This window comes from Hippoglossus stenolepis, chromosome 9, assembly GCF_022539355.2.
Source record: "Hippoglossus stenolepis isolate QCI-W04-F060 chromosome 9, HSTE1.2, whole genome shotgun sequence".
Taxonomy (NCBI): Eukaryota; Metazoa; Chordata; class Actinopteri; order Pleuronectiformes; family Pleuronectidae; genus Hippoglossus; species Hippoglossus stenolepis.
In genome coordinates, this window is record NC_061491.1 from 1350557 (window position 1) to 1376356 (window position 25800).

General features: G+C 40.9%; 1 protein-coding gene across 1 annotated transcript; it reads right to left on the bottom strand.

Moving 5' to 3' along the window:
• Positions 1-1161: 1161 nt before the first annotated feature.
• Positions 1162-25800, bottom strand: LOC118115163 (olfactomedin-like protein 2A). The gene is made up of 8 exons (XM_035166158.2): positions 25525-25800; positions 14316-14579; positions 12231-12338; positions 11610-11786; positions 10835-11066; positions 7783-8079; positions 7271-7456; positions 1162-3873 (listed from the first exon to the last, which is right to left on the bottom strand). Exons 1-8 carry the CDS (start codon positions 25591-25593, stop codon positions 3269-3271), a joined length of 1938 nt encoding a protein of 645 aa, XP_035022049.1. The 5' UTR covers positions 25594-25800; the 3' UTR covers positions 1162-3268.

Consider the following 25800-nt stretch of genomic DNA (forward strand, 5'->3'; position numbering starts at 1 on the left):
CAAGCCAAAAGATTAAAAGACTGGTGCCAAGTCATTGGTGTTCAAGTCAGTCTCAGTCTGAAGTCATCCAATTCATTAGTTTGTCTTGAGTTCAAGTGATGTGACTCAAGTCCACACCTCGGTATATATTCTTAGGTATATTTTCAGCTGGATATGTGGGCTTTTGCTTTATGTTTCTAATCAACCCAATACACAGAGGCGCTGATGGAGTATTGCAGTGCTGGGTGTGTATCTCAATGTGGGCAGATCCTGCAGTGGAAGGTCCCCAACCTCAGTACAGCAGAGGCCTGCATGGGGATCTAGGTGGAGAGCGCTTTCCTACATTAACCCAACAAATTATTGAACATGAATGATATGGCTCAATAGTGCAGTTCAGTTCCTGAGTTCACAGTAGCATGTGAAATGGGGACAAAGGCTTCACATCCTAGGCACGGTGAGTAAACGATGGCATATGATGAGTATGTGATGTGATGAACAGGAGGCCCTGCTGATGTGAACAGGATCAAGTTGAGTACAGATTTAGCAACAGGAGAGCCTTTGTGTTTGCCATGAGGCACTGGGACTGAAGCAGCATAGGTCATGTGAATTGTCAGTGTTCATCACCTCGGCTAGTGTGGACATCATTGTTCCATTACAACAACATGTCAACATTTCGTGACAGAGTTCACGATTGAACACACCATTAGTGCTGCACAAACTTAGTCTTGTCTCATACTCAATTATGAACTTCATTATACCCTGTGTAAAAAGGCCACAGTGCACAGAGATCTTCTTTAAATAGCAATGGGGATTTGATTTCTTTAAATGAGACACACATGCATGGTTCTTCCACACCCACAATTCAGCTCTTGATTTATTTCAGTGTCTCTCTGTAGAATTGCATGACTTGAAGCTGAAGTTTTCAAATCCCCAGCCAAGAAATCAGGCAGCCGTGCCCGTAGTACTATGACCCAGAGCCGGTCGTTCAGTGTATTTTTGGACTGAGATCAAGCAGTGCACATCGACCTCTAACCCAGAACTAAACATAACTCATGAGAACAGACATCCAGAAATCTGAAGGACTGACTCACTGGTCATCATCCCTTCAACAGGAGTTGGGCAAGGCAAGTCCTGCTATCCCATGGCATTTACTAAAGACTGATTCATAAATCTCATGAGACATTTATTATGGAAATTTTATTTCATACCACAGACATACACAAAGCTGGTTTCAAGTGTTGTGTTACATTTCATTTAAGTATAAAGACTTTGCAACTGAACAAAATATTTCATTGCAATCAGCATGCCCTATATGAACAAACCAAACACTCATTCAACAACTGGCAAAACAGTGTGGTGGTATACGAGACTAAAGAGCACTATTAAGCGTTGTGATGCTAATGCTGAAGGTTACCATTCCCACTATGTGCCCCACACAGTTCTGCCTGTCAATGTCAAAAGTAAAAATCTTCATGGTTCTCTTTGTTGAAGCTTGACGAAATAATTTTACATTACACCTTTTATATGAGCATGACTGATCACAGTTCTAAATACACAGTAATGACATTTAATGTAGTGGTTATGCACAATGTATTAACAATGACAGATAGTGTATACTTTTACTTTTTCAGATAGTGTATACTTTTACACATCAACATAGACATTTTAGACAAAGTTATAGGCTATGATATCAATTGTCAAATAAATTCTGTAAATATAAAAATCCTAAGAGCATAAGACTTTTATAGTTACATGAATTAAAAATGTTCTTATCTCGAAGAAAATTGTGTTGTTTTTAGAATTTATATTCAACACTATTCTCAAAACACTAACTAATGTAAGGAGACAGGAAGCATCATGAGGCCGGAATAATAAACCAAGCAGATTCATTGTCAAAGTGCTAGGTGATGGGATGGAGTAGTCGGGCAAGTGAAACAATACGTAAAAGTAACGTCTTACAAACATTTCTTGGAAGTAGAAGTTCTCTGGAGGCAGAAATAATCTCCATGGTTGAGTTAAATGCCAGAGGACTGAGCCAATCAAAACGTGCTATGTAAAGTTGAAACCCATTAAAAGGTAAAAGAGGATCTAACTTTAGAGGGCCTAATGATGGTTACTAAATCTAGCCATTTTGCATTATCTAATACATTGGCTAATTTTCTTATGCTGCTTTTCCTGTGTAAGCTTCAAGACAACTCTCGGCTGAAAAAATAAAGTCCAGTGTGAAGATGGAGCACACAAATCTAGCTTATATTAGCTAAGTAGCATCTGCTGATTAATTCATGCTACACCATCACTGACTCATTCGACAGCTGTGTGGCTTCTTGTTGACAAAGAATGGGAAACTGTATTCTGACAGGTGCAGTGAGTTCATCAATGCATCCTCATGACATGAGCAGTGCAAGAGGATAAGTGACTACTTGCAAGGTTAGTTGATGAATTACTGCATTGGGCAAACAAATGGCTAACTGCTTGCCTGTCAGGAAAGTTCTATGTCTGTACAGCAACAATCATGGTCAAAATAAATTGTATTGGCTAAAAGGGAAAATAAGTAATCATTGACTATCGTCTGAAAACTGTCCTGCAGAGCAGGATTAAATAAAAGTTCTGCTGAAGCTAGCATGAGTTACAGTATTTACAGGAGGAATAGATACAGCGACCAAAACCACTTTCACCCTATAAGTAGCCATACACTGCATGTATTATATTGACATATATTTATCTGAAGCTATCAAATTAAAGGATAATAACACTTATATTTTGGAGTTACTCCTAATGTAACCCTATCTCACTCAGCCTCGGCTCATGCCAATCAGCCCAAAATTCTCAGGTCTCAGAAATTACCGTCATCTATTGCAACATCTAGAGATAATTCTAAAATGTAAGCTTCAGTGTCCCTTAAAATCACGATTTAAAAACTATTTATCTTTTTAGCCAGCCTGCTGACATTTCATAAATGTAGATATAAAGAAATATCTATTATTATAGACTCTACCTGATGAGCTTAACTCAACCCATTCGATTATTTCCACTGTTTACGCCCCATTCTATTGGCATATTGTACAAACACATTCCAATACATATTTGAGGCATGTATGTTTGGTACTTTGCGAGGTCAGTTGTTTGAATAGCATGCATTGGTAGTGGAAGGCTGGACTAGATTCATCCTTTGTCCTGTTTAGTCCGATATGCCTGCTTCTCGGCTGTCAATACTGAACATAATTTTTCTATATAGGTGCCATACTGGCAGGCCTACTGTGAGCTTATCTGTCGCACAAACTAGCTGGGCTCACTGGTCGACAAAGTTAACCTGATATGTCACCTGATTGCCATTGTCCCAGGCATACAAAACCTTCTCTTTGGGGTTGTAGTCAATCTGGGTGGTGAAGGAGTACTCATTGGTAAAGGACAGGTGAGGGATGGCTTCACTGTTGGTGTGGGTATCATAAGCATAGTTCACCTCACCCTCTTTCTGGTTGTACACATTGACAGCATACAAGACTCCACAGATGATGAAGCAGTTCCCATAAGAGTTTCTCTTGAGACCTGTCCTCCACGTTGTTTCCTTTTTCAAGGACAGGTCTCCAGGATCTAGTTTACTGATGATAATCACCTCTTGCTGGTTGTAGTCATAGTCCATGGAAGGGTAGATCACCCACAGGCCACTTTCATCCACTGCAAAGTCAATGTCTGAGTGTCCCCTCCACTTCCAGGGGGTGGTGTCCTCGTAAACCACGTCATGCAGCAGCGTCCAGGCTGCCACATAGCGCATCCTCAGATCATACTTGATGATGTTCTTGGTGAAGGCTCTGTTGTAGTAGAAGGCTCCGTTATAAACGACATGGCCTGTTCCTATCCAGTTATAAGGCAATTTGAAAAGGTTGCTCCACCGGCCTAGGATAAATAAGAACAGTATGTTAGCCTACAAAGTACAAACAGATGACTCAAACCAGTATCACCAATATTACCAACATGTTTAGTACCACAAGAGGCTGCTCTTCTCATCAATAGCCAACTGCCAAGACAACACTGGGCAATAAACACAATCCAAACTTTTACTGCTTCAGCAACATATGGGAAACATCACACTGTCAGCAGCAGTATCCTAATTTTGCTGATAAAACACCTAAATCAAAATGTAGTTCTTCTGTAACTATATAGCAGAACCTTAAACCACAGACATTACCACTGAAGATTAGACTTGGACTTGATGTGTGTAATTAGCATGATAAGGATTTATTACAATTTTCTTCCCCTTCAGTTACTCAGCCCAATGTATTCATGTTAGCTGATTTCTATTTGGGAAAAGGCAAATTATGTTCTACTTGTTAGGCCTGTAGCACGGGATATGTCAATAAGCAATTGTCATTCTTGGTGAGATCTGCTGTGGTAGGCCAGTAGTAGCAGTTGCTAGGAGCAGTCTAAAAAATAAAAGTTATGCTGATATCAGATGTTATTTCTGTAAATTAATTTAAAATAACCTCTACAATACCCACATTCTTCACCATTTCTAGAGCGTAATTTTAATTTCAGTCGCTATCTTTGGTGCTTGGTTGCTTACTTTCTATGTAGGAGGATGACATCTCCATTGTTTATCCTGCAGGCTTCTTATTAGTCGCATAAAACAACCGCCACATAACGCGACAGCCACTTTTGAATTGCAAAATAAATCAGAGAGAGGATAGGATGATAGGCTTTTTTTAGCCACTGTACAGAAATACATTTTGAACAGGATCTGTTGGTTGTTTGTTTGTCAACAGGATTACACAAAAACTGCAAAGCATATTTCCATGAAACTTGTAGGAAGGATGGGACATGGGCCATGGGCGCATCCAGGAATATTTATCTTCAACATTGCGACATAGGGTCCTTTGCGGAGGTATGCACCCATGCCATTCTAGTTTGTATAGGGAGGACTTTGTATTTATTGCATGGGTGATTGATAGGATTTGATAGTGATAAAACAATTACAGTTTAATCTGCCAAAAGCCAGCTATGCAATAGGCAGGGCAATATAGTGAGCTGGTCTTTATGTTTAAGAACCCTCTGTTGTGCTTATCTCCGTTGGATACATTCAGCTGTGTGTATGTTGTGCTAACAGTTTGGCCCTCAAAGAACCAATGACAATGTTTTTACAATGCCAGACTGTGTACACATTGGCTTCATGTGACACTGACACAGTATGTTTAGGAGTTCATTACTGAACAAACACGTGGAGTACTGTAGGTGTCATTTTCTAATCACATCCCATCTGCTATCTTAACCTTCTAACCTCAGGAAGTCTGATTTAGATAATAATAATAAATGAAAAGCCCAGAATGGGACAAAAACAACGTGCAGCCAAACCTCCCTCCCCACCCTTCCCACCCCCACTCCCACCACTCCCATCCCTTAGGCCAGCCCACACTCCTAATCCTTCTCCACTGTGCCCAGTTGAAAAGAGAGAACACGTCAGGGAACAGCAGGCATCACCGCCACTCACCAAGATACCTAGTCATCCGCACACAGCTGTGAGCTAACTGCACCACAGGATGCCTCATATGTAAGAAAGCCCATTGTCCAAACACATCTAGATCAACAAGCCAAGTCCTACAATGGGATATCGTCTTAACTCTCTTAGAGAGTGTAATCCAATTCCTCAGTTGATTTGGATGTGAAAGGAGTTGATTTTCCCACCCACTGAAGCCATGAAACAACCAAGACCTGCATTCCACAGATCTCATCAGTCTCACTGGGCATGTGGGATAATCAGCATTAATCATTGTCAATGCTGTTGTTAGAGAAAACACAGCTATCAGTTAAAACAGGGTGATCCTGCAGTTAGAACCAAATATTGGGACGAAAAATTGTGTTTTGAGTTAAATGTTGAAAAAAGACTTAGTGAAGAGGAAAGATTAGTGTCTGTCTGTAAACACTGTAATAGCCACCAATGAGGATGGTACCACAACCAAGATGTTTGTAATAGTATTCAAAGAATATTAAGGTATTCAAATATTCAGAGCCAGCTCATAATGTAGATAAGGGTAGCGGCAGCCTAAATGTATTTCTCCCTGGACTCACCTGCCTCAATACATACACACTTCTCAAACCTCTCAAACTTACTGCACAGAGAAACCTACCTTGATTATAGAGAAGATTAATATGATAACTACAAAAACAAAAAAAAGAATGCTTGGGTTTCGTTTTCCATATTAACCTGTAAAGATGTAAAATCCAAACGTATTCCTGTGAAAGCTTCAGAGTTCTTAAAAGTTGCTCCACAGTAAACCCTAACTACTCGTTGTCACATATGTCGACCAGGGTGATTAGTAAAACAACTTATACAGACCAGATGGTAGATCAGTGTAATTTTCCTGTTGACCTGCTACTGCCGCCTCATAACACCTACTAAGAACAGACAGTTTGAAATTACCTGGTAGCTATGATCAGTCACCCGTCAGAGATCCTAGGTTTACCCTCAAAGTGCAAAAGTCCAAAAAATGCTGCTCTAGCCTCACAGAAATAGCAGAAACATTGAGTAGCAGCTGGTGAAGCTAGACAACTGCCTGCTGCCGCCACATTTTGAGTAAAATACCAAATGATGCGACATCAGATCCTTTTATGGGTCAGAACATTGTTCTGAGATCAGATGTAAGGAGAGACATTATCTTAAGTTCAGTATCAGTATAGCAGTTTTCAGACATGACACGTGTTCACAACAGCAACAAATTCAGTGCATGTCTAAAAGCAACTTATATTTGTTATTTTTGACAGGGATGGCCCAATGAGACCACCACCCCACCCCCAGCCCTTTCCGCCCTTACCACCAACCAACACTCACTCACTTGTCCCAAAGGAGTCAGGCACGCTATTCACTAAATGACTCTCTGCAGCTCCAGGATGGATGGGGGGCAGGGTGTTAGGTTAACTATGGTGAAGCATTAGCACCAAGAATTGTGACCGGTCTGATTGTGTTTTGCCCCACAAACCTTGATGCTGGTTAGACATAACTGATAGTCAAGACCACATTAAGGAAGTTTAAGAAGGACAGTTGTCTACTTCTTTTCAGTAACACACATTAACATTGATCCAATAATATATTAAGTGACCTCCACAAACAGACACCAAGCAATTTGAACACGTTAAACAATTTCACAAATGCACACATTACAATGTAAATAAATATTCATATTTTACATACAGATTTAACAGATGATATCCAACTTTGAGCTAAAAATCAAAACCACTATAGTGGGTCTCTTTACCCATTGCAGCAACAGAATGTTATAAAAAAGACCCAAATGAAGCACACCTTGTTTGAAGTTGTCCAGATTGCGGAACTCCACCAGGTTGTTTCCATAGTAATAGTTAGTGACGTAGATCTTGTTGTCTTTGGCCAGGGGATCCTTCATCCAGGCTCCCTCGTTGCGCCCATAACTGTGCTGCTTCTCTGGCTGCTCGATGGATGCTAGCGTCCCTTCACAGTTGAGGATCTTCCCTGGACAAAATAAAAGCAGAACATTTAACTAACTTGCCCCTCGTAGAAGTGCTGATCATAATTGCACTGTATGAATGTGTGTATGAATAAATAAAATGTACTGTAAAGTGCTTTAAGTGGTCATCAAGACAAAACAATGGATATATGAATACAGACCATTTATAGACCATTAAACTAATACATTTAGGGAAAGAAGTTAAATTGACTTCCCACTCATACATTTCTTAGCAGAGTGAACCTGTGCACTTTTCTGCTGTTAAACTGGTCTCTGTCACTGCAGTCACAGCCTGTGACAGAATACTGAGTGTGTGAGTGTAAGCAGCTACCTGCTCTGTGGAGAGTGGGCCGACTGTTGTTGTTGGAGTTGTCCAACAGCAGCATGATGGTTGGAGCTGGTCTTTCAAATGCTGGTGTGCCCTGCGTAGTGATAGTGGTGGGTGTAGCGGTGGTAGTAGTTGTGGTGCTAGTTGCTGTGGTGGTGGTGGTTGTGGTGGTGGGAACTGCAGTGGTAGTGATGGGTTCAGCCACCGTGGCCTCCATGTTTTCCAGGACCATTTCAGCTCCTCCGTCCTCAGACTGGCTTTCTGTGATGTGGTGGACGGTGTACATTTTGGCAGATTGATCTGGGAGGGTGGAGGGGAGTGTAGAGTCAGGCCAAGAGGAAAAAGACAAAGAAATCAAAATATAGCTGATGGTTAAACAAGGTCAGACAGTCCTGATGCCGAGTGATGATAGAGGAGAGTAATACTGTTAGCTGTTAATACCTGAGAACAGGCTGCTTCTTGTTCTTGTTAGTGATGGGCACATTACCAAAACATAAAGAAGTAAGTGTGTAGGGACATTGACGATATTTTCGAACTGTTTTTTAAACCTTTCAATCACTGCACAGTACAAACAGTAATAACTACTTGAGAAATAAAATCCACTTCCACGTGTTTACATAAAAGTTGCCACATTAGCAACAGAGCACACAAAGAATACCAACACAATGAGACTTATTGTAAAACAGAAATTGTCAGTGCTCCAAACTACCTCCTCTTCAGATGATTATCCATCCATTATCTATACAGAAGGTCACAGAGTGAGCTGTCCGTGGGCGAGAAGCATATTACAGATACAAAGGATTCACTCTCACATTCACGGCCAATTTAGAGTCTTCTATTAACCTAATCTGACTCTGCATATCTTTGGACTTTGAGCTGCTAATGAACAGAATCATTCATATTTGCACTATGAATTGCATCACTTTTCATGTGTACAATCCAGTGTAACATCATCAAAGCTTTTGAGAAGAGAGTAGTCGTTGCATCTCAACCTTTAATGACTTTTTTGCAATCATGAATGTTTGTGTCATCACATTTGGAACAAATTATCAACTTTGCCTTTTAGATGTGGTTGGACAACACATCACATCTGTGACCTTGTTCGGTAACGTATAGTGAATATTTAGCATCTGATAATGGTCTGAACACATTGACTGCCTACCATATTTTAGAACATAAAGTGTTGTTTTCATCAAAAATCCATACTAGTCAAATCTGGCCACTTGTTTTCCAGTTTCAGGCTTCAATGTTCACTTTTGTTCTTTTATAAAAAAAGAAAGCAGGCCGAATCAAAGACAGTCTTAGCGGAGAGAGCGGCTGCTCTCCTTCTGGTCCTCATACTCTGACATCCTGTGCTGCCAGACAGATGTGAAGAGATTACAGCGTTTCTACATATGCAGCGGACCCTCCTCACGAGCATACTCTAAACACATGGACCAGATGGAGGCTGAAGTGAAAACAATATTCGGATAAGGTTTTTACAATTAACAGTAGAAGGTTTCTGAAAGACATGAGGTCTTTTAAGGTGATGAAGACTTTACAAGTGGTACCTGGCATTAAATGTAACCCTCATCCACACAAAAGCAACAAATCTGTTGAAATCAATTTATCTGAGGTTGAGTGTAGGTAATGACTTTCAGTGGAGAGCCCATGAAAGAGGACATTAGCTAATTGTTAACAGATGTGACATCCATCTGTGTTTAGTGAAGCAGATGGAACACATCTTGTATGACTTTAGTTATTTTATTACTATACAGCTCAAAGACCTCTTTCATATATTTTGAATGGTGATGGAGATATTAAAGTAGTTTTAAAGGACCATAACATTTTTTGTCAGGAGCACCATATTTGCTTTTATCATTGTCAAAGTTACATGTTTCCAAATTAATCTGTTATAATGCTGTATCCCAGATTCCAGTAACAAACAGTTACAAATGCCTTGATTTCAATCTAATCTTTCAATCTTACAGTTACTGTTGTAATGTCAATTGTCTTAATCACAGTTTCTGAATCAAGTTTGTAAGCAGGTACAGTGAGTGTGTCACTTCATACCCACTCAACTGTACAGAGACCAACAGCTGAGAAATGTGGTTACCCTGGGCAGCTCCTAGTAAAATGTGCGTCACTGCAACTTAACTTGAGGAGAGGCATTGCAGAAAAAATAGTATGAAGGTGTTTAAACCTTTCTGGGGTGAATAAATGAATAATAAATAAGTTCTGCATCCGGTTCTTTGCCAGAGATTATGGAAATGCAACCGACTGGTTTCAGTGATTTGACAAGGGTGGCTGAACTCGCTGAGGTTCACATACATGGTAGAACACACGGTCTGACAGTGTTATGTGCGTGTGCCCTGTGCAAACGCAGCATACCTATTCATTCAACTAGACTTAAAGAGGATTGGAAGGAATTGGGAAATGTTTTCTCTGCATTGGTGAGGGTCCCCACACATTGTTGTGAGGAGTGAAGCTGAGGCATGTCATGAACATGGCAGCCCTCCATTGAGACAGCATTCCATCAGCTCCGTGTATTTTGTCAATAAAAGATTTGGATTTCCTGCTCGCCGAATGTGCACCAGCGTTCCAATCCTACGCTGACTAGACCAGCTTTGCTAAAAACAACACTGGAGTAAATCATGTATTGATGGGATCTTGTGTGCCACACAGCTATAGATTCCCTGTTTTATTGCCTTCCGCTTACGTGTGAAGTTAGCAATACAATTACAGCCTTATCTCACAGTTGTGTAAAACAACATTCTCAGGAAAACTTTACACTGTCCTCTATTGGAAACTAAACCCAGCTAATAACCATCTTCACTGTGTTGGTAAGACATGCAAAGCTGTGGCTGACGGCTGATCCTGATCCTGCAAAGAAACTAATTTGGATCATTTTCAACACCCACAGGGGATCACACACAGATGATCGCACACAGATGGGAGTGCAAACTCAGCTAAAGTGCGAGCACAGTGTTTTCTCTAGCTCAGGGAGGATGGCCTTATATGAACACACCACAGCAGTGAGCGAGAATGCAGTGTCCTGGGCGAGCTGAAAACTCACCTTCTCCGTGCTCATCACTGGTCTTGGCAGCCTTGTAGTATGTGATGCCCCTCACCACCCCAGGCTGGTGTCCAACCACCTTGGCTTTGACTGTAGGGTCAGGCTTGACCGGCTTCCCAGCTTTGATGACCTCTTTCTTGGGTTTTATGACCTTTTCTTTGGGGGGTTTGGCTGCAGGGTTCTTTTTGTTGGGTACTTTTACGGAAACCTTGGTTTTCTCATCATTAGTGTTCTGTAAAATGCATATTCAGATTATACCTTGTTAAGAAACTGGGTAAAATTGTCTTGTGTGTTTCATATGTTGACTGTCCTTAAGAAACAATGAATTAAGTTTCACTTCTTAACTTCTAGATATGTGCAACATAAAAAAAAAATGGATACGATATCCCTATTGATATTGCTTTACAGTGTTGTAAATAGAAAGCATATTATCTCCCTAGTAATTCCACAAACGTCTGTCTGATTGTGGAACGTATATATATCGTGAAAAGTTACATTTATCGACTTCACACTTGGCATGTGTGCTTCTAATAGCTGAGGGAGGGGCAGGGCCGAGTTCAGTGTGATTTGGATATGTGATATGTTCAATATTAATACAAATGTGAATAAACAGGCAGTCAGCGCTCTGTAGCAGTCAGTGGGGGCGGGGCAGTGTGCTAACTATTGTTCTGTAAACCAAGTTGAACGTGTCATCGCGTTCTTCTGATATTTCAAATAGGTCCCAGTTAATAGCTAAGGACAATGGGTGTTAGTTTTTGAGCGTTTTTTTTCTAACCTGTACTTTGCTCTCAGCTGAGTCTTTCTGAAGCAGCTGCAGGCTGAGACTGGAGATCTCCTTCTTGATGCTCATCATAATGTTGGAGTAGTTCTCATATCTCTTGAACTGGTTGGTGAGGCTCACCATGCTGTCCCGGACAAAATCATTCTCCCGTGTAAGGTTTGTCTTGATTGTCTGCAAGACAGAATCATAACTATCACAATGGTTATCATCCATTAAATAACATCAGCTGTTATTTGCTCTTGTTATTAATGAAGCTGTCACTGTATGTATGTATGTCTATAAACATATAGAAAGAATATCTTGTGTTTATGCCTGAAGATTATATTGCATTATGTTTGCATCTGGTGATCTACTTACACATGTATTAATGTATGCAGTTATTTTTCTTTTTCTTTTCTATTGCCTGTTTGTACATTCATGTTTTTATAACTGCATTGCTTTATTGTCATGTTACGATTGCAATAAATGTTGGGACTCCCTTGAAAATGAGATGGTACATCAGGTTTATCCTAATAAAAAAACAAATTTCTAATGAAAAACATGAGCTGTTACTTTAAAGTTACAAAACCTTTCACTATAATCATATGAGGAGGTATATGTCCTTTTTTTGCTCACCTCTTCCAGGGTGTTCATCTGTGACATCACCTTGTTGATGTAGGAGTGGACTTTCATTAGATCCATGCTGTAAAGGGTTCCCTCGAGGAGGTCCACCATAGATTGGAGCTGGTCATTCAGGCCATGAAAGAGAACTAGCATCATTTACCATCCCCTGAACACAATGCTGACAGATTAATGTGTCTCTCTTTAACTGCAGCAATAGCTTAAGTGACCTCTCAAACTATTTGCTCTGATTACCACTATTGACATCCACACTTTATAGGCAGCGGTGTGCTCTTAGTCTGGGGTTCATTTGAATTATATACAACCTCTCCTTTTTAATGAAATGATTTCCTTAGGGGATGTATTGGGCTGATCCATATTTTAAGGTGCAGTCAGATCAAACATCTGGAACCGCCTTTTACTTCACATGGTACATATTGTGCTTCTCCAGCCTGTTAAAAATGATAGCGTGCTGAGGTATGTGCAGAAGTGAGCTGACGTGTTCACAAAAGATTCTGATGACATATAACTCAGACAAGGTCACAGAGAGTTGAATCAGGATTTTAAACTGGAATAAACCTTATTATACATCCTGTTCAATAACCATAGAGATGTCTGTATGTGGATGATGGATGATCCTATTGTGTTTGTCTTTCTGCAGTGTAGTTATAGAGGTGAGAAAGTGGCATTTCTAACTATTCTTGAGGTTTTTGCACAGATCACATTTGTCCTTAATGAATGGGGCTGAGGATATATTTGTTTGGTGACTCATTGTCATCAAAATGCATTAAAAGCAAAGCAAGTTACATTTAAAGGGGACATAGCATGCCCATTTTACCACAAGTTGATATGGTTCCTTGGGGTCTTAATGAAATGTCTGTAACATACTTTGGTCAAAATACCACAAGGATCATTTCAAACAGCACCCTTTTTACCCTGTATAAAACAGCCCTCCACAGAGTGACCTGTTTTGAGTGCCTGTTCCTTTAAATGCTAATGAGCCAACTCCCCCCTCCCCCCTCTCCCCCATGATTTTAAACGATATAAATTACATATTTTATATGATATAAATTATCAAATATGCATCCCATACTTTGTATTCCCCTTCTGTTGTCCTGGAGTTTTAATTTTCCCAATCACATAATTAAATGTCCCCCTCTGCCCATCCACTACAAGCACACAAGCAGACAGACAGAGAGAGAAAGAGAGGGGTGGGGGGGCTATGAAGACCATCATTTACCCCCGAACCCCGACATTCAACGGGTACAACAACAAGCGGAGAAAGCAGAAAGCAAATGCGTCGTTCTCAAGCACGCAGCCAGGCGGCTGCGTGCTTGAGAATGGCGCTGCGCTGCGCGGCGCTTCCGCGTCCGGTGTTAACCCGGCATAACGAGTGTGGGGGGGCGGGGGGGATGAGGTGGGGGGTGGGCAAAGGCCATGTAGGGAGACTTCCAGTGTATTGTGACGACACAATACACAGGAAGCTCATTCCAGTCACTCAAGCATGACGTTTCTGACTTAGAGGAACCATAACAAAACGCGCAAGTGTTTTTTTTCCAGAGTTTTTGGGTTGGTAGACATGCCAGATACCCACATTAACGTGTAGAAGCACTAACAAAGTGGAATTTTCATGATATGTCCCCTTTAAGCTGTAATGTTCATCATCTGACACCATCAGAATCACTTGAAACATGCTATCATAAGCTGCTTTCAGACATGCACTGAACTCTGGAGATACTCCGGACTTTCTCCACAGAGGCTGTATGTGTGAATGCAAATGTCCAAGTGAGAGCCTCCAGCGGTGTTTCTCCACCTGGTGCCCTAGTACAAAGTCTGCAGTAAGTCCAGAGGAGCGGATGTAAGAACACAGCAGGAGATCCTCTGCAGGGTTCACCACGAGCGAGTGGCATGTTACTGACGTTTGCATGCCTGCTGCATCATCCCTTACCTAAAAGCTCCGGAGATTTCAGTGTTGTTGTGAACGTGTCTAAGCAGAGAATCTTCCGCTGCATTGTGCATGAGTGAAAGGCACCAATCCTGACTTCCTCCAGAGGTCATGTCAGAAAAGGGCTATAGTGGCTTTAAGCCTCATTTGCTCACCTTTAGTAACTCAGGGGCCTGTTTCTTCAGCTTCTCCATCTTCCACTCATTCTCACAGGGGTTGAGGGAGGAAGGTGGGGCAGTGCACGAGCACTTGCAGTCAGATCCGGAGCTGACCGTCTCCACTGTGTAGAAGTCCTCCACACGTACACGTCCACTTCGCAGCCGCTGGCAGGCGTCTTTGGTGAGAGGGCGCATGATGCATTTACAGCGGCAGTCTGAGCCCTCTGATGTCATCCGGACAGGTTCAGTCTCCCCAAAGATCTGGAGGAGGGAGCATGAATTATCACATTTTAGAATCCAACAAAAAGGTTTGCATGGTTTTTTTTATTTTTAGGTCTCTGTTATCTTCCCTTTATGTTTGCACATAGGCAACTCTTCAGCAATGACCTCTTATGATCAAACACACATCATTTCTGTTATTAATACACTATGAGAGATGGGTGGCCCCAGACAAATTTGTGTTCAAACTGCTAAACGACTGTGGCCACATTTGGACAGAAGGATGTTAATGTAAGGTCTGAAGGAGGTCTGATTGGTCAGATCACATTTGAAGGTGACCACATATGGCCAAACTGTCAATTGTGTCCTAGGCCACAGACTCCACTAACACTTTGCACGAGAGGTATTACTTCTTTATTTGCCTTCTCAAATCATGTAAGCTGGCTTTTTAATCCACAATTAAATTTTTCTTTCAAGTATATCGAGGTATATTGCACCAAATCTCTTGGGGGATTTAGTTTGACTGGAACAAATCTAATCTGGATTGTTTCAATTTCGTCTGCTTCATTTAATTTCCAGGAGACATGGACTGCATTGCTACCTCCTGTACTTGTTCAAAATCACAGCATTTATCTTGACAAACAGAAGTGGTGTACATGTGCATATAGAGCAGGGAAATGAGATCTGATTACAAGTGGTCATTCGGGAATGTGAACTTACTTTCTTTGAGATGCCCACATGTGATCAAATCACCCAACACGTAATACCAGGTATGAACTAGGCCTTAGATGCATGATGTGACAATGTCTCCTTGTGGTAATGCTGCAAAATAAGCAGCCATGGGGTTGAACACGGGTTTAGAACATCAGACCTGGATGTGAACCTGTGGGGTGAGGTTAAATAAATATAAAGATGAGCTGTGCTCTTCCTTTCCTCAGTGCGAGTTCTTCCACTCATCTATTCCATTAGTCAAACCCCTGATGGACTTGCATGAATAATAATTCCCCCTCTATTGTAGGGAAACAAAAGCAAGGGAAGGAAAGTAACCCTGAAAAATAACCACATGTTTCCCCTGCTTTGAATGTTAGCCTGTGTGACTCAGAGGAAAGCCTCTGAGACAAACATAACTCATAAGACTCCTGCATCCCCAGCTGGCTGCCATGTATGATGAGAGAGCCTTGGCAGGCCAGGTTCATGGCTTACTTAATAAACAGGAAGCAGAGCATGGCAGCCTGAACACACATTCCACACAGTTCTTAAGTGAGACATGTGCACGCTGGCACACAGTGGAGATTTCACAGAAGAATTCCACTACACAGATTTACGACATTTGATGAGGCTTATGGTGATGGTGAGTTGGCAAAGGTCTGCTGAAAACTGAACGGTGTTTCTTAATCCATCTTTTCTCATTTGACAGGGGCCATTGAAGCCTTGTTGGGCAGAATTGTAAATTGCTCTTGCAACAGCTGTGTCCTTTGAATGGGCCCTTATGCCTTGTTGTACTGATAGATAGTCCGCAGGTACATGTGACTGATGGGAGCTCATCTCTCATCATTTAGAATCATGTCCGTTGGATCATGTGTTGTAGGAGGTTAGGACTGTCATCTCTCCCTGGTAAGATTTAGGGACTATAAACCACAGCACAGATGCACATATGGTATTACTTCACAGACATTCTTCATTAATGAGCTGTGGTCCTGTCCTGATGTGACTGATGTTCAGATGTAGGACTATTAATTATAATTTTATAAACAATAGAACTAATATGGAGACAAATGTAAAGAAAAAGATTAGCCTTGCATAATGATGATGAAAAACCTTCCGGCACTGGAACAGTGGAACAGTCACTGATATGCATTGTCTTTCCTGTGAATAAAATGAAACTCTAACTAATCTTAGGCATAAAGGTCAGCTTATTTGTAATGGGGAGTACATGCTGCATGTAAAAACAGTTAAATAATGTCATGTGGAGCTGTGGAGGTGCTCAGTCAAGTCTGAAAAAATAACCATGGTGATGTCATAGTAATAGAATCATGGTTACTGGAGCCAATTTATAACAGAGTTTGCAATACAAACATTGACCATATAGAGCTTGAAAGGCCCTGCTGAATTATGTGGGCATTTAACAAATATCGAGGGTCTTAGGTAGGATTTTGAGCTTGACTCATACTATGGACTAAAAGTAAATTTATCTCCACCTAAACAGATTGACCATTCCTTTTAAAATCTGTCTCTCATGAGTCCCTCAAATTTATGAGACACACAATTGCTGGACTACTGCTGAACAGAAAATTATTAATGAAAGTGGAAATGATCGACTGATTGATTAGGATGTAAGTTAATGTTATATTCTTTAATGGGTTTCCCTCATTACAGTTATAGCACAATTTTGGATGTCTTCTGGCAGGGCTGTATTAGGCTTAATGAAGGTAGGGAGGGAGTGGTGAAGGTGGTGCGGGCTCATTAGTGAAGGAATGTAGGCTGAGTGATGAGGGAAGACGTGGAGGGGTGTATGCTTTCCCCTCTATTACTGCAGACATGTATGGGAGGGGGTCTGATACAGGGCAGGACTCCTGTGTGCAGAGCCGGACCAATCCTGACCCAAGTCAAGCGAAAAGGCAGCAGGTTGACAAATGCTACAGCCACATGAAAACAGAGTGGATTAGCAGATTAAACTTCTTTAGCAGAATCCATGCCTATTGCCCTGCTGGGCTGCATTGTTCAAGCCCTGCTGAACAATAACTGCTGCGTAGCAACATCAGCTTAAGTTGCTTTAGGATGTAGAAGTCAAAGAAATTCCAGGAGGATTTACTCCGGTACTTCGTGTTTGCTCAAAAAGGACTAAAGCTTTCCAGCAGGAGAAAGATTTGGCAGCGATGTATCATGAAAAATCTGAGCCATTCTTCCAATCAGAGCAGCTGCCTCTGCCCCCTGTCAAATCATATGTGCCAGTATGCCTAACTAACTGTCCAGCATCTCAGGCCAAGAGCTGACCTACCAGCATGAGAACAGGCAACACAATTAAGAGTGCTAATAATTAAGAGTACAGAGTATTTAACGCATGCTTTGAGCTTTGAGTCTTTGGCTCTGACCTTTCAAGTGCAGTCAAGTTTCAGGTCAAAAAGGAACGGCTCAAACATGAACTCATGTCTGCACAATACGAGGAAAAGCGCCTGCACACTGCAGAGAGCTCTATTAGATCAACCACTGCAGCCTCGGGCAGCTAACATGCACTGACAGTGATGAGGTGAACTCCCAGTTGTGCTCGGAATTCGTAAAAAACTGAGATGTATTACACAGGCATTGGTGTTGCTCTGCTGTCTCTGAAACAAGGTTCCTATAAACAAGGATATCATCTGTTCTTTGTGCTTTGCTAGCTGGTAACAGTATGGGACAAGAGGCAGCCAGTGCAGGTACCCTGTGGCAAAGCTAAAATGTCCAGATGCATGTTTGCAACCTTCTTCAAACACAAACATTCATACTTTGATCCATGTTGACCTGCAGCTAGTTTTGAACTTTTTTTCCCCACAAACGCACATGAAGGCACCATGAGTACCAGCTCTAATCAGCCTTAAGCCCATCAAGCTTGTGATGTTAGTGATTTTAAAGGACTTACTATCCCTTTAAAATCCACATCATCTCCTGTCAAGGACACTCAAGACCAGACCCAGGGTCCACATTCCAGTCCAGAGTCCACCTGATTTTTTTATCTAATTAGCTGAGCCTATGATAAACAGTCTTACTGTGTCACTATGAAGATTAACTTGGTACAAAGGAGGAATTCCTCAAAACCCTTCAGGCTGGAGATGAGCCATGAGGTCGGGGGCTCAGATTTGAAACAAAAACACTGGAATTAGCACAGAGATGCTAATTAGCTGAACACAAAGTGTATCGAGCACTTGCTGTTTTTCGGGGTACACATCTACATTCCTCTCTGAACTTTTCAGTCCTTTTAAGAACATGATGACGAAGAAATGAGAAAAGGATTGTAATACTGGATGTCTGAATGAGCTACTGGCATGAAGGCTCCTATCGAGCCAGAGTAACTTTGAAGAACTCAAGAAAACGTTATCAAACCTTTGAACTTTTTTTGCACATTTCCGCATTTGATTTGTTGCACAACATGATCACTCTGTTTGGAGCGTAGAAAAATCCACAGAAACAGGTACAAGATCAAGCTGTCAATATGGCTCCACAGTAAAAATCTACATACCAGTCCCTCTAAAATGCAGCAATTAACACAATCTCCACTAATCCACCCTTATGTGAAATCACTGCAATATTTCAGTAAATTTGACCAATCCATTTAGTTTCACCTATCATAGTTAATCTCCAAACAATGACAATGAACCGACTCCCTCCTTGTTTTTGGTTGGGATCTTGCAGACGTGTGTGACACGTAAGTCTCACCCTTACCAACCAAATTTACTGCAGAGCCCCGTGTTAGCCAATTCCCTGGTGTCAGTTTTGTGTGACAACATTGTTGTGGAAAGTCACTGATTGACAAAACACTTTTCTACAAAAAAACAAACCTGCAGAACAGCTAAAAAGCCAAAAGACAAGACGAATCACAAGGATCGAGGCCGCTTATATAAATCGCAAAGGGTTAGAGGCATGCTTTCTTATTTTAGTGACAAACTGGTCACATGTGGCTCTCTGAGGTTTCTACTTTCTTTTTACCCTGTTAAAAGGGTTTTTAGTAGCTTTTCCTTACTCTTGTTGAGGGTTACAGAGGATGTTGCACCTTGTTAAAGCCCTATGAGACATATTGTGATTTGTGAATATGGGCTATACAAATAAAATTTGATTGATTGATTGATGTTTGTGTGTGTGTGTGTGTGTGTGTGTGCATATGTCTAAATATCATTCTTTTGTTGTCAGGAAAAAAACTGTTAGGACATTATGGCTAGTTTCTGACAACTTCAATGGGTTTTATCAAGGCTTTAAGACTTGGTTTAGGGGCTGGAGAATGCATTATGTATGTATTGTGTAGAAATGGTGTGAAAGCTCTATACAAAACAAATAACAGTATTTGTGCAGTGTTCATTTGCTCCCACAATTTCATTGCAAAAACACAATTAAAAACATTGCAAAATCTGCCATCAAATCAGACATAGTTTTAGACAGCAACAACCACAGAAAACTCCACATCCCTGAGAGACTGACATAATAATTTAATCATAAGCACAAAGAGACACTTCCCTAACTACCAGTGAATGTCTGGAAACCTCAACCACCACTGGAATGATAGATGTTGCCAAATATCTTTTGTCTCAGATGATTTGTTACAGCAGATGTTTATGTTATTAATATTATTATAATTGTAAAATGCTGCAGATCTTATCACTGATACTGCACTACATATTAGAATAATTTATTGAACAAATTATTAAACGTTAACCTCCTAAAAAACAGCAGTAGTTGGCAACTAGGTCAAACCTCTGATCAAAATCGCGGCCAGATAATTTAGATGATTTAAATGATCATTCAATTATTAAAATAACACCATACTGGGGCGGCTGTGGCTGAGGGGTAGAGCGGTTGATCCCAGTCTTCCCCATCTGCATGCCGAGGTGTCCTTGGGCAAGATGCTGAACCCTGAATTCCCCCTCATAGAAAAAAAAGTGCTGCTAATAGATGAAGCTATGAATGTGTGTGTGAATGGGTGAATGGCAAACTGTACTGTAAAGCACTTTGAGTGGTCATCAGGACGAGAAAAGCACATTTAAATACAGACCATTTGCCATTTAACCAAATTGGACTGACACAGACATTCGTTGGAGTCACTGGTGCTTCTCTCTTCGTGAATACAATATATATAGAATCGCTTCCTCCTCAGCAAGTTCTCGTCAAAGTAAAATCACAACATTGGTTTTGTTGCCGTAATGCTTTATATTGAGCTGAATAACAGAGCTTTTATTTTGAAAAGTTTGAACCCAGGACATATTGGTGTTCACGATAATGCCACCTCCGAATGTGATCGGATCTCAGGACACATTGAGGATGCAATTGGGTACGTTCAGACCTGTACTTAGTGCTGACCACTCAGGATGGATGTTTTTACCAGGTTTGAACTGGGTCATTTTAAGGTTTGCAGACAACCAGCAGAGGCTCCACAGAGTCACTGCAGCACAAAATATTCCCCAAAGTCTTTTTTGTCCATTTGTTGTTGTTGTTGTTTTACGTTAGCTTTTTTCTCCTGGGCTCTAGTTTTTGTTTTAAGAGATTGGTGGTAGCTTCATTTTTAATGTACAATTGTGAGAGGGCTTTCTTCTGATTTTACTCATACGTCCTCATATTTCACCAAATGTCAAACTATTCCTTTACAGTTATAGACATATTTTGTTATATGTGTTTCATATATATTTTCATAAAAAATCAACACTTCCACACCCTGACTTTTTGTTTTGCTACATATAGGAGACGCAATACTTTTAGCTCTAACACTAACTGGACGTAAATCATGCTTTACAGAACTTTCTAATATGTAATTGTTATAGATACTGGGGCGAGGACCCCCAACAGGATAAGACTGCAGAAACACATCTGATGGTGACGTCTGAAAAATACAATAAATCTCTGTCATTTTTTGTCCTATTATCCCTGACACAAATGTGTATATCTACGTACTTCTACTTCATTTGTAAATAAATAAATACATTGTATGCACAAAGGTTTTTGAGGGTGTGAAGTTGATTTCTAAAAGAATGATCTTACGCTTGTCATGCACTTACTTATGCCAACATCTGTAGGCAGAATATAGGACAGGATACAATGATACTGATCTGTAGAAGCTTCAAAGCCCACAGGAAGAATATGCCCAAGAGAGATTTCATGAGAATTTTTAGAGAGGCCATAGAAGGACTCCGTACATGTAGAGTCGGCAGAGACAAGCTAAATTTAAAACTAATCTAGGAAAATACATCTGGCTCGCAAGGATTAACAATCTGCATAGAGGGAGAAGGCGCCTCACCGAAGACATGAAAGTCTGAGAGGAAAAAGGACAGATGATGCTTTCAAAAACACAAACATACTGAGTATCCAGTTCTTTTTTGCTTTCATTTTATAAGTTTCTCTGCTTTACAGTTTATGTGCATACACACACCATTGTGTCTCCGTGACTTGAGGTCATTGCATTGACTTACATGGATTTCCTGGAGACCAACTCTAACCTTAACCTTAGTTTGACTTGCCTAACCTTAACCCTAACCCTAACCCTAATATAAACCTAACCTTAAAACATGTCTTCACTTTAAAATGTAATAATTTACATTATAGGGACTTGCTCTTTGTCCCTATAAGGAAGACAATATACAACCATATGACTGTGTAAACATATTTAGGTCCCCACAACGCGAGTTGATACCAAGCAAACACACTGGTTTTGCTGTCCATGCAGATTGATAGGTTGATTTAATGGCTGAGGTGTTAATTAGTTAAAGTAACATTCAAGGATCAAGAACAGTGAAGCGTCTATAGAATATACATCTATATTGCACCGGTCGTTGCCCCAGTGTCACTCCTACTCCTCTTCAGCTTGCAGCTTTGTTTTAACCACAAACAGGGTGATGTGTCTCTCCACAGTCTGATAATGTTGACACTTCATCAAGCCCCATGTGACATGCCCTATTAAAGGAAGTCTAACTAGTATAGCATGGCATGACAAAATGCCATATCTTGCACATTATGGGAATGACCTGAAGCTAAAACACACCATACAGCACATGTAAGAGCATGCATGTTTGGCCCATCCCCATCTGTGCCAACATCAGAGTGCCATACTCCAGAATGCTGTTTCAATGAAGCACACTGGGCATCCCACTCTGCTGGCTCCTTCTGTCTCACCCCCTGCTGATCTGTGCAGATTGTCCTTGGGTTTGTTTACAACCAAAACATGAAGCAGGTGCACTGTTTCCCACGCCACCCTGTGCCCTCCATGCACTTCTCTAAGCGGGCTTTGTCTCTCATTAATGCTAGTGGCACCAGACAACTACAGACTATGACTGGGGGTCTGCTGTAGCCTAGAAGAAATTATGATATGTCAACATTTAGCATCAACAGCTGTTAACTTACCAGTCTCACCAAGAGCTTAAGGAGTCATTGAGTTTGCATGACAAACCTTATATGACAGGAGGTTATAATATGTCCTCTGAGCAGAGCTATTCATTCAGGACAGACTAGACACTACAGTGACTCACTGTCAGAAAGTAATTAGCATCCTAATGTCAATAGGAAAGAAATGATAAAATTAAAAGCAAAACAAAAGTGTTGGTGTTGTGAGAGAAAAACCTGGAGAGAGAAATGGTGAGTGAAGGAAAGCAGTTTGGAACTTGCAACATTTGTGCAAAAGTCCAGTAAACAGCTGCTAAAGCAAATGTTGGTTATGTAGCCTTTAGCAAAACGTACAATTAGCCAACTTTAGGTAAGTGACACACACATACTCATAATACAACAGGCTACATTGTCTAAACAAAGTCCTTCACCTAAAATAAGTCTAATGGGACATTTTGATTTCACAATTATTATTATTATTATTATTATTATTATTATTATTATTGTTTATTATCCATTACATGTGGCATCTATTGCACTTCTGTCCGTCCTGGGAGAGGGATCCTCACATGTGGCTCTCTCTGAGGTTTCTACCTTCTTTTTACCCTGTTAAACTTTTTTCAGTAGTTTTTCCTTACTCTTGTTGAGGTTTAAGGGCAGAGGATGTCACACCTTGTTAAAGCCCTATGAGACAAATTGTGATTTGTGAATATGGGCTGTACAAATAAAATGTGATTGATTGACTGATTGATTATTAGTCCAGTAAGTGAAAGTGCAAATGCTTTTCTCTTCTGGGTGAATAGCTTTCATTGTCGTTGAAATGTTTTTTTTGGGTCTATTCACTTATGGTAGACATAAATTAAAGACTGGACATTCATATAATTTAAACGTAATTGTACACTTATCAACATTTTCATGAAATATTTTAGTATTTGTGCCTTACAATATTAAATTAAAAGGTTATCATTTGGATTGTTGTATCAGAGTAAGCTGAAAGACAATGTTCTATTACACCTCTGTGTCAGGCCACGATTAAAACTTAAATCATTTTTTTAAGTTTTACCATAATAAAATAATATTTAACAGAACACGAAAAATACAAAATCAGACAATGCATCACCCATATCTGGTTTCACAGCTGTATTTTGTCAACCAACAATACAGACATAAGGATACCACTGCTCCTGGTGATGGTACTGCTGCGACTGCTACTAATACTACTTGTACTATATATTATACAGCAGTTTAGTCTTAATCACCACTCAAAGCGCTTTCACACTTTTACATTACAAGTCACATCCACACACATTCATTGTCATTCATATATTCTCTAACAGAGATAATACATCACACACTGCTAGCACAGCTGTCAGGGGTAATTTGGGGTTCAGTGTCTTACACAAGGACATTTCAGCATGTGGACTGGAAGATCCTGGGATCAAACCACTGATCCTCTACCTACTCTACCTCCTTCAACATTTTCTAAAACTTTGGAATGTGATTAATTGACTAATTTAGGATATTTTACTTCATTAAAATATCAGTGAGTAGAATTGTCAGTAGTTGCAGCAGCTAATGTCTGCATGATTGACTGATTTAATGCCAGTATCTCACTTATTTAACTGATAGTTGGGGCAACTGATAGCCTTGCAGCGTTAGTCAAACTTCCATAAAAATCAGCAGTTTAGCCTGGCTAAAAACAACAATGTTTAACTAGCAAAAAAGGAAACTGCCTCCTCACTGTATTACAGCCTTTACCATATTTAAGGTGTACATTTTATTTTCTTATGTAGGAGAAAAGCGTTATTTTCCACTGTATTACCTCCTTCCTCACCTACATCACCACTACTGGACTACGATTTATTTCGACCAGTTATAGTAAACAGGCTCCAGTAGTTTGCTCCCATTCGGGAGCGGTCCAACACTGATGCTGGGTGGTGAGACTTGGCGTGCAGTTGGTGTTCCAGTTCCTCCCAAAGGTGAGGTCAGGGCTCTGTGCAGGCCAGTCGAGTTACTTTCCAGCAAATGGGAAAACCATTTCTTTACTGAGCTTCATGCACAGGTGTTGTTATTGTCAAAGTAACACTGTAAGCTGTAGTAGTATTTCCCTTCATTTAAACTAAGGGACCCAGAGCAAACCATACTCACACTGCTGCTGATTTGGCCTCTCTGATTGTATCCAGAGTACACACACACACACACACACACACACACACACACACACACACACACACACACACACACACACACACACACACACACACACACACACACACACACACAAAGTACATAGGCGACCGTGCCTCTTGTCTTCATATACTGTATAATGTGAGCCATACATGTGTTTTATCCTCTGGCAGTGCATGTCTGTGTATGCAAGTGTGTGTAGAGCTGGATTAGGCTAAGGGATAGTTGGGGGGGGGTTGATGTTACTGGAGTCCAGCAGCTGCACAAACAATGACAACCAGATATTAGTTACCCCACTGAGAGTGTCATCTCTCCCACACTCCAATAGCATCAGGTCTGCACACAGCGGAGGTATGATTTCCTAAACCCATTGTTACCCTTGTCACACATAAGCCCTCATTGGGAGGATTACCTCCAATCATAAAAAATGATACATAACCTGAACCATCTGCCACCTTTAGACAGACAATTAAAGGTCTGACTTGAGGAAAATGTTGGGTATTGGTCTAGACACTAATTTGTCTGAAGCAGAGGCACCATGGCACCCAAACATGATACAGCTAAGAGGTGATTTTCAGCAGAACAGGACAGAAGAGCTGGACACTGTATACCCGCTGCAATATATTGACCATTACTGACATAACTACATATTAATACTTCTTTAATCAGCAGCACTATACAGTCGTGCATGCAATCCTTGGTAAAGAAAATGGAACATGACAAAAAATGCGCTTCTCGTCTGACCTACCTTGCTCTGTGAAGACGCATCCGAACACAAAACCAACAGACAGGCGAACAAGTTTGTGTATCTCCACATTTTCTCTCTGGTCTCTCTCTGTGGCGTGAAGAGCACAAATCCAAAGCGCCAGTCACTGCATTCAGTCCATGTGACGAAGAAGCGCGCCTACATCAACTCCATCTCCACCAGTCTGTGTCCGTCTGTCTGCACGTAAGGATGCTGTGTGAGCGTGTGCGTGCGGTGTGTGTTTGTGTGTGTGCGCCCTGTCTGCACCCGCGCGCTCTG

Bases quoted from the DNA above. Each gene is read 5' to 3' on its own strand.
- LOC118115163 (XM_035166158.2), bottom strand. From the start codon at position 25,593: ATGTGGAGATACACAAACTTGTTCGCCTGTCTGTTGGTTTTGTGTTCG. The intron at 11,787-12,230 runs GTGAGCAAAAAA...TCTGTCTTGCAG, and splicing joins AGATGAACACCCTGGAAGAG to ACAATCAAGACAAACCTTAC. The intron at 11,067-11,609 runs GTTAGAAAAAAA...TGCATTTTACAG, and splicing joins CAGCTGAGAGCAAAGTACAG to AACACTAATGATGAGAAAAC.